At 41.8% G+C, this 10178-nt stretch overlaps 1 protein-coding gene across 1 annotated transcript; it reads right to left on the bottom strand.

The window, feature by feature from the left end:
* Positions 1 to 6504: 6504 nt before the first annotated feature.
* Positions 6505 to 9356, bottom strand: LOC117558868 (tubulin beta-1 chain). The gene is made up of 4 exons (XM_034235336.1): positions 9216 to 9356; positions 8006 to 8114; positions 7787 to 7897; positions 6505 to 7696 (listed from the first exon to the last, which is right to left on the bottom strand). Exons 1-4 carry the CDS (start codon positions 9270 to 9272, stop codon positions 6636 to 6638), a joined length of 1338 nt encoding a protein of 445 aa, XP_034091227.1. The 5' UTR covers positions 9273 to 9356; the 3' UTR covers positions 6505 to 6635.
* Between the last annotated feature and the right edge of the window lie 822 nt (positions 9357 to 10178).

Raw genomic sequence — 10178 nt, 5'->3', positions numbered from 1 at the left:
TCATGACCAAAGTTGGAATTTAAATAAAAAAGGAAAGTGAAACTTATGCTCGTCACCCTCTCCCTCCGGTCCACATTAATAGGCCTACAAATGATCCCAATACGTATGATTGTATGAACTATGAAAATATACAGATGTATTTATTATAAACGTAAGTCCTTAAAATCTATGAGTGTGCATATCACCATTCAAACATCTTTTCAAAGTTGAACAAACCCCACACAGCTCAGTAGACTGTGAAATGCTGACTTTATTTGATAATTTCAGTCAAAACTAACGTTCATATTTCTCTTTTTGATTATAATACTGATGAACGTTCAAAACAAAGCACTTTGGCAACTTACCACATACGTTTTAAAATGCTTAATAAGCACCGTAACTTTCATGATATCATTTCTCGGTCATAATCGGTTGTTTCCGTGAACGGCCGACTGTTGTGTGACGGCAAATGCTGCGGCCGCAAGGCATTGTGGGGCAGCATTTTCTCCTCTCCTTTCGTCAAGGGAGGTCCAGTGGTTCCTAAGCTAAAGGAGGTTATAAAGGAAGTTTGAAACCTCCTTTCCTTTCATTTAGAGAATTGGAACGGCACTTATCATGGCTGCCACTGAGGGACTTCCGGGTCATTAAACTCCGTTAGGAAGGTTCCTAAGCTAAATGGACTATTGGAACGCAACCCTGCTGTCAGACGAACAGCTGTGCGGCGTCATCACAAACGGACGTCGCTTCACGTGATGCTCCGGAGGAAAGGACGTCCCATTGCTCTTAAAACTAATTTCCCTGCTTCTCGTGGTTTCCTTGCGTCCCTCCATGCTTCCCTGGTGGGAGGGACTGGTGGGAGGGACTAGTCACAGGGAAACGACGCAAGTGAGGGACGCAAGGATTTAATTTAACCGGCCAGAGACGGGGCCTCTATCTGCAGCCGGAGAAGAAACGAGTGCTCAGGGACCGTGTGCAAAGTGCAACTCCGAAAAAAGAGAATATAATAATATTCAATCACTTCGCTATTCTACAGTATATTACTACCAGTGGGGACTGGTCATTAGGGGCACAGCCCCACCTAGTGTCAGCAGAAAGTATGAAAATAATGATTACAACAAAATGCAAAAATAAATTAAAATATATTTTAAGATCATGTTTAATCATCTGATTCGTCTGTACATTGCTGTTTTAGTATGTGTTTTTCTAATTAGTGTGTGCCTATTTAGCTGTTTAGAGCCATGTGGGACAATACCCGATCCTGCCCCTCCTTCTCACTGTCTAAGTCAGGGGTGCCCAACCAGTCGATCGCGATCAACCGGTCGATCGCGGGGAGATTCCCAGTCGATCGAGAGATATGTCTAAAATTAGAACAACAACATTCTGTTTTATCGTTAATGTCCTGTAACATAATCTTCCTGTGCCAGAATAATGCACTTGAACGCATCAAAGCTTTGTGATTGGCCGGCGTGACCCCATGTGTCGGGGCGTGGCTGGTGGGCAGTGGGCATTATTTCGCTGACGTTGTCCGTGTCAACAGGAGTGACAGTCCGCACACACACAAGACCGCAATTACGGCAGAAGCAAAAAAGCCCAAAATATATAATTTTCACTCCGAGTGGGAGGATGATTATTTTTGTATCTATTCCAATTCAAAGTCCATCTGTCTCATCTGCAATGCGAGCGTGGCTTTATCGAAGAAGGGTAATTTAGGAGCGGCATTTCAAAACAGTGCACAAACGCTACGAGATGGAATTCCCTCCCTACACAGCAGTCAATTTTCACCAGGCCCAACAACAAGAGCAAGGCTGTTACCATAGCATCTTATCGTGTCAGTCACGTTCTTGCGAAACACATGAAGTCTCTCAAAGACGGTGAAGTTGTGTAAGAAGCATTCCTGGAGGCTGCCGACGCGCTTTTTCGGGACAGTAAAAATAACAGAAGCATTTCAACAGGTTTTTGATATAATAAAAACTCAAGTTAGATACCGTTATTAATCAGCTGTAAGTTTTAGTTTGTTTGAACTTATTCATTATAATTATTGTACAAAATGGTATAAGAATGCAAACATTCAGATCTGTTCTGTTTAAATTGATTATAGTCTATTATCAATTCAGGTTTAGAAACTAGTGTTGCTTGCATCCTATTTTAAAGGCATTTATTTTTATAATCTACTAAAATGCTACAAAAAAGGGTTTGATTCTATTAATTTTGTCTTTTTTATTGCACTTTGGCAGCAGATTCCTGTGTAGCTTCAGATCTGAGTTGTCTTATTAGTAAGCCTAATTTATATTTTTGTAGCAACACTATTTTTATATAATGGCAAAGAAAGGGTTCAGCGTCTTTTCTTTTTTCCCTGTGTCATATGTGGCAGCACTGTTCAATGTTTCTTGAAAACATTACCCACTGTAGTATGTGACGTGTGAATAAACTCCAACTATGTATCAACAACACTGTTGTGTAACTTCAGTTAAATACTTGTATGTGTGTAGATTAGAAAGAGGTAAGATAAAGGATCTGCAGTATTTTATGAAGTATTAATCGTACAAAGGTCACTTTTATACAAGTAGTGTGTATTTACCTGGTTGTAGGCTGTCAGTAATGGCTACGCCTCTCTATTTGGACTGGTAGATCTCGGCAGACTGGCAACTTTAAAAGTAGCTCTCGGTTCAAAAAAGGTTGGGCACCCCTGGTCTAAGTGAACGGTGACTATAAAAACTACACTGCGCATGCTCAGAGTATTTTCCTATTTAATGTGTGTGGCAAAAAATAATGACCATAGGGGCATAGAGCTGCCATCCCCACCATACGTCATCTCACATCATTCAGAGCTGATTGGCTGTAAGTACGTGTGCCGTGAAAAGAGTGGTGTGAAGAGGAGGAGAGAGACGCATCCTAAAACCAGGAAGTAAGCTGCGCATGGCTTCCCTCCACAAAAAAGCAATGAGATTTCTCCATAGAATTTTAGAAAATAGCTCCAAATAAGATCTGTGGGAAACGTACCTGTTAGATAAATGTACGTTTTGTTCAGCTGGATAATATCCACATGTCTACCCTACTTTTATAATTTTCGAATCATAAATCCATCATTTAGATTTATGATAGACTTTTGAAACTACAAGAAGATAAGGAGGACTTTTACAAAAAAGTAATAGAGATTTTTGTCCAGAAGGATAGGCAAATGGACTTCATCTTCAAGTCAAGGTAAGACCACAATTTTATTGAAAATGGGATCTTACTAAGAGAGAACAATTCAATATTTAAATGATAAAATTCAATTTTTTTGGGTATCCTTCTGTTGAACTGTCTGTTTAAAATTAATTGAAGCATCAGACTAAAGAGGCTTTTGAAAATAATATCATATTTTGATTTAGGTCAAAATATAATATTTGTAAACCTGAAGAGTCAGTGCCAGTGCCTCGCCAGCCATGAACCTCACTGCAGAAGCTTGTATATAGACATCTACGTTTTTTGTGCCCCACCACTTTTGTACATATAGAAACGCCACTGATTACTACCAAACTCATTACAGAAAGTTTGGAAGAATATGGTTTGGAATACTTTTGGTGAATATGTATACTGTATAATAGTCGTTATTGAAGATGATGCCATATTTATTGAAGATTTTACACTATAAATATTCACCAAAATTATTCAATAGCACATTCTTCCAAACTCTCTGCTGTACTATGAGCAACATGAGACTATTGATGTGTGTAGTGAGTTTGGTAGAAATATACTGTATAATAGTGAAGTGATTGAATATTATTGTATTCTCTTTTTTCGGAGTTGCACTTTGCAGACGGTCCCTGAGCACTCATTTATTCTCAGGCTGCAGATAGAGACCAATGTATATGGAGTCAGATTTGGGTCAATATTCTAGCCCGTAAAACAAGCTACTCACGAGCGGAAAATGTGCTTTTACATGCGCATAAAATGACCCTCGCGCGCAGATTAAACGCGAGAGAGACAGCCCTCTTGCTTGCTCGCGGGAGTATCAGCCTCGCGGAGTCTGTCTACGCGCGCGTGAAAAGTTTCTGGCACTTTGGGGCGGAGCCACTGGACTTTGATTGACAGCTGCCAGGAAACCCGGAGTTGCCAGGTTTGATAAATGCCTGAACTACCAAGAGCCGAGGAGTGACGGCAGCAATATCAGTTGGACGAGATTGAATGGTAAAGTTGTCCATAAAAAACTATTATATTCGTAAAGTGTACAGCTAATATATATATATATAAATTAATTTGATATAAAACAATATATTTTTGAGTGGGCTGTATCTGTCGAAAATTGCATATATATATATATATATAAATATAATTGGTTGTAAAAATTGTTTTTTTTATTTGCTTGATACAAAAGGACATTCTTTATAACCACACACATCACATCACATAGACAGTATATTTAGCCAGCATGGATGTAGCATGAATGCTTTGCTTTGTATGTCCGGGGCGGGACATTCATGTGATTGGTTGTTGGTCGCGTTGACTCCCCAAGCTCAAGACACGCCCACCGCCAAGCGGCAACGCACGCCGCCGTGTGTAGGGGCCGTAAGTCTCGAGGAGGGGAGTCGAGGAGGGGACATTTAAGAATTGAGAAACCTCTCTAGTGTCATTCAAGCTCGAGGGAGAGGGAGGGAGGGACCGGTGCCAGCAGGGACCGTGTTGTTAGCATCTGGTTAGCTAGCTGCACTAACGGACATAAGGAGCTGTTTGTTCCACAACAAGCTGGAGGGGAGTCCTCTCCTCTCAGACTGAGAGGCTCAGGTGAGCTAAAGGACTCTCTGAGTGTTTAGATAGTTAACTTTAGTCTAAGTTATCTCAGTGGGTCTCAAACGGTTTGGTCACAAATTATTCAAAATATTATTTCCGCGGCACACCATATGATCATTATAGTTATAAAAACAATAAGAGAATAAAGGAAAAACAGTTATGAAATACTATATGACAGTAAAACAAGAATAGAGTTTAAAAGGGGAGTGATTTGTAAAATATCCATAAAGAAAAAGAAAATCTGTTTCCAGTTCTGTTTCATATGGGTGTTGAGAGATGTATCCATCGATCTCTTAATGTTGCTCTCAAAGTGCACCAGATTGATGCTTTTAACTTCAATATTTTAAAAAATCCTCCCGGGGGAGCATGCCCCCGGACCCCCATAGAGGAGGTGAGGTCCGCCCCCCACTCATAAAAAGTAGCGTTTTATCCGTGCCTATATGCCGTGAGCTGATTATCGAGCCTTCATTGTAATAGTCGCGGGTGTACTGTGTGTGCGTGTGGGGAGTGTTGCAGTAGAAAATTCCACTGTAGCGCCGCGGCCGCCGCCACTGTGGGCTAAGCCCCGAATGTTTTCAGGTCCAGGCGACGCCCCTGCTCAAAACCTTCAGGTTTTGGAGAGGCTCTTCAGAGGAGTGGACAAAAATCCTTCCTGAGATGTGCACAGACCTGGTGACCAACTACAAGAAGCGTCTGACCTCTGTGCTGTCCAACAAGGGTTTCTCTACCAAATACTAAGACATGTTTTGCAAGAGCATCAAATACATATTTCCCACAGTTAAATGCAAATCAATTTGTTTTTTTTATATAATGTCAATTTCTGGACTGTTAATTTATTTGTAAGTGGGCAAACATACAAAATCTGCAAGGGATCAAATACTTATTTCCTCCACTGTACTTCCATAGTGTTCGATGGAGGACATCGACACACTGTGTGGTTTGTAATGAGCCACCATTTGCACTTTTACAGAACAACTGATCCAAATAAGTTCACGCCCAACGACAACGCTGAACGTTATGTGATTGCTCTCTTACTCCATGAAGCAAATCCTCCCTAAATACTGTTTTTGATGGGATCCTAATGGTGTATCCTTTGAACAGGAAATCTAAATATCACAGTAAAGATTGTAGTGAAATTTAAACTTTTAATTGTAAACTTTCATCTACTCTTTTGCTTCTGACAGAATGGTTTTATATCACGCTTTGGAGACAAGCAGGGCTTGGTGGGCCAGGTGAAGAAAGGATGCGGCTGGACTCTGCTGGCGCTGGCCCTCAGCATCAACCTACTTAGCCAACACTGCCATCTAGTGACCTTTGCCACTACCTGCAGGAGTGAGCTGCCTGCAATATGTAAATGACTTCATATATCTTTTTAAAGTGTGTAGAAACCTGGTAGAAACGTGTCGGATCGGTAATTAACTATAGAAATCTGTATTATTCACATGACTACTGACAACTATGATACGTTGTGTAAGGATAATTTCAGCCTTTGGAATGGTCACGAGGAAGCCATTGTTTATGCTGCAGCATTGTTCTCCTGTCATGTTCTGCTTGTGTATTTCCTTTATTAAACATATTTGTATAATAAATGTAAGGAATTATTTAAAAATGAGCTCATGTATGGTATTGTCATATATACACAGTTGATATCTTTGAACCTACATTTGAGTGCATTTGTTAATTTCGGGAGAAAATAGTAAGCAGCTACACTTGCAGATTAATATATTAACTGGAACAGCAGCCAGAACACTGAAAGATCTTGGAACATTACATTTTATTCAGACAGAACACTGAGACAACATTCCATCTTAAGCCAACATTATCAGACAGAACACTGAATGTGGCAAGAACTTCAAATCTTACATTTAGATTTTTGAAAAGGGATTTTAGGCCAGATCTTCCTCCCCCTCCTCTTCAAACTCTCCCTCCTCCTCAGCAGTGGCATCCTGGTACTGCTGGTACTCTGACACCAAGTCATTCATGTTGCTCTCAGCCTCAGTGAACTCCATCTCATCCATACCTTCACCGGTGTACCAGTGGAGGAAGGCCTTCCTCCTGAACATAGCTGTGAACTGCTCAGAGATGCGCTTGAACAGCTCCTGGATGGCAGTGCTGTTTCCAATAAAGGTAGCAGCCATCTTGAGGCCACGGGGAGGAATGTCGCAGACAGCGGTCTTCACGTTGTTGGGGATCCATTCAACGAAGTAGCTGCTGTTCTTGTTCTGCACGTTCAGCATCTGCTCGTCAACCTCCTTCATTGACATGCGGCCACGGAAGATGGCAGCCACTGTCAGGTAGCGGCCGTGACGTGGATCGCAGGCAGCCATCATGTTCTTGGAGTCAAACATTTGCTGGGTGAGCTCGGGCACAGTAAGGGATCTGTACTGCTGGCTGCCTCTGCTTGTGAGGGGGGCGAAGCCTGGCATGAAGAAGTGCAGACGGGGGAATGGCACCATGTTTACAGCAAGCTTACGCAGGTCAGCGTTGAGCTGTCCAGGGAACCTGAGGCATGTGGTGACGCCGCTCATGGTTGCAGAGACCAAGTGATTCAGGTCACCGTAAGAAGGGGTTGTGAGCTTGAGTGTGCGGAAACAGATGTCATACAGGGCCTCGTTGTCAATGCAGAAGGTCTCATCTGTGTTTTCTACAAGCTGGTGGACTGATAGTGTGGCGTTGTAGGGCTCAACAACAGTGTCTGATACTTTGGGGGAAGGCACCACGCTGAAAGTGTTCATGATGCGGTCAGGGTACTCTTCACGGATCTTGCTGATCATCAGGGTTCCCATACCAGAGCCCGTACCACCACCCAGGGAGTGTGTAAGCTGGAAGCCCTGAAGGCAGTCACAGCTCTCTGCCTCCTTCCTCACAACATCCAGGACAGAGTCCACCAGCTCTGCACCCTCTGTGTAGTGACCTTTGGCCCAGTTGTTGCCAGCACCACTCTGGCCTGCAAGACAAGAATCATAAATGAAGATGCTGCATTCCGTGTGATCAATCAGTTGCCATGCGCTGAACAATCCTAATAAATATCACTTACCAAACACAAAGTTGTCTGGTCTGAAGATCTGGCCAAAAGGTCCAGACCTTACTGAGTCCATGGTGCCTGGCTCAAGATCAACCAGCACAGCACGGGGCACATATTTACCACCTAGAAACCACAGGTTAGAAGTAAGGGAACATGGCTAAAATTAAGATTCTTTCACATGTGTTTTTTTACATGATAGCCAGTAAGAAAGCATGGCTGTTTAGAACCTACCCGAGGCCTCATTGTAGTAGACATTGATCCTGTCCAGCTGCAGGTCACTGTCACCGTGGTATGTACCAGTTGGGTCAATACCGTGTTCATCACTGATCACCTCCCAAAACTATAGGACACAAACAAATACAGTTAGCTATTTCTTCCAACCAAAATGACTTTCAACACCCAGTTCCAATGTTTGTTTTATTTTCATGCATGTAAATGTATGCACCATAACATCAAGACACATTCCTCGTATGTGTTAACCCACTTGGGAATAAACCGGTTTCTGATTCGTCCATTTTATTTACAGTTTGTGTATTTATCAGCCTGTTCTAAACGTTGATAAATTGTCGGGGATGAACCTATTTGTCCCGCCTGTGCCGATTTAGACACGCGCGCCCTAATCCCTTATATTAACTCACGGGTTATGAATTTGAAAAATTCCACTCGACACTGTACCACCAAGCCTGCTTCATGCAAAAGCACGACGCAGCTCGGTATGGCATAACCCAGTAAGCCTGATTTAGACGTGCCTGTTGTAAAAAAGAAAAGAAGAAAATTACGTTTTAACTACCAACGTCATTGTAGTTTTAATACAAAGTTACTAGTTTGTAGTGCTTTTCTTTTTTTCAGTAGCCTACTCACTTCCTTTTTACGCATTGCAGTAACGGCTGCCGAAGGAACAATAGTGATAAAGCGGTGTTTGCAAGCAACAAGCGGACGGACAGAATCCATATTTATGTCAAAACATGTTTTATCAAATGGCGAAAATCATTTTATTAGTCAAGAAGCTGACCTTTTACCGCCCTTGATTCGTTCTATTAAACATTTAATTGCAATGTTCACAAGTACGCTCCATCTGATGTAGGCGTAACCGCTGCTGAACGAACAATTGTAATTATAACGGTAACCCTTGACAATTGTAAGTGTTTGCTAAAAATCTAATTGCAATTTTCACAAGCAGGCCCAATTTGATGTTGCAAGGGCGTGGTCATGGCGCGCCGCCAGGAATTTTGGGCCCCATGAAAAGATATCACATTGGTTACTTAAACATTTCTTAATGTTCTAAAATAGTTTGGGCCCCTGTCAGTCACGGGCCCTTAGAATCGTTTCACCCCCTTGCGGCGCCCCACCCGAAAGAGCACAAAGCACCGGCTCCCAGAGGAGAGAACACGATATTTTTGAATGAAAATTACTCACTCAGGGCGAATACAAGTGGACTTACCTTAGCACCGATCTGGTTGCCGCACTGGCCGGCTTGAAGATGCACAATTTCCCTCATTTTTTTTTCTCGATGTGGGGTAAAAGTCTGAATGTACGACTGCGCCTTTCTCAATGTGCAGAGTGCAGCTCATCGGCTCCTACCTCGGATTTATACAACAACTAGGCCCGCCCATTCTCTCCTCAACTCGAATATCTATTGGCTGATTACGAACGTGTCATTAACAGACAGAAATGTAAACCAATCAAAGCTACCAATGCGTCTCCGCGATTGGTCGGATCCACCTGTCAATCACATTCACCTCAAACGTGTGAATAACGTCTAATCCATGGATGTATAATATAAACGTGTAACCTGCAGACGAAGGCATTGTCACAGTCACTCACTACTACCATGGATGTACCAGAAATCAGATCGGTTATGCACACGTGAGCAAATATCGATTCACGGCGTTGATATAAACGTGTCGAAGTTTTTCAAAAACTGTTTCATATCCCAAAAATAATATAATATCGAACTGAGGTCATTATAGAAAGTAACTGAGTAGCCTATGTAATCAACTATTGTATCTAGCCTACTTTTTGATATTTGTCATTTTTGGGGTATTTTTTCTGCTACATTTAAGAGTCAACATCTTTTTATTCCCCCATATTTATTTTAATTCGATTTTGAAGATTTAGGGGATGATTTTGATTGGATAGATTGCCTATTTATTTGAAAAATATTAGTCAACAGTAAAGGTAATCATTTTCATCTCGTGCTCTATATCCAATGGTCGCAAGTACTCATGGTAGTCAAAATCAGCCCACAGAAAGTAAATATACGGCCACTTTCTGGTTGAAACTGAAATGTTGTTAAATGCCAGAAATCGATTCAGCATCATCAATAACCCCCAGAAACATTCCAGAATTCTCCCTATCAGACAAGTCTTTTTTTTGTATTGTGTTTACATTGGCTATAATGGCA

Source organism: Gymnodraco acuticeps, unplaced genomic scaffold (assembly GCF_902827175.1).
Source record: "Gymnodraco acuticeps unplaced genomic scaffold, fGymAcu1.1, whole genome shotgun sequence".
NCBI classification, from domain to species: domain Eukaryota; kingdom Metazoa; phylum Chordata; class Actinopteri; order Perciformes; family Bathydraconidae; genus Gymnodraco; species Gymnodraco acuticeps.
Note: the sequence above shows the minus strand (reverse complement) of the source record. Positions and strands in the feature narration are given on the sequence as shown.

Bases quoted from the DNA above. Each gene is read 5' to 3' on its own strand.
- LOC117558868 (XM_034235336.1), bottom strand. From the start codon at position 9,272: ATGAGGGAAATTGTGCATCTTCAAGCCGGCCAGTGCGGCAACCAGATC. The intron at 8,115-9,215 runs GTAAGTCCACTT...TGTGTCCTATAG, and splicing joins GCAACCAGATCGGTGCTAAG to TTTTGGGAGGTGATCAGTGA. The intron at 7,697-7,786 runs GTAAGTGATATT...CTTGTCTTGCAG, and splicing joins ACCAGACAACTTTGTGTTTG to GCCAGAGTGGTGCTGGCAAC.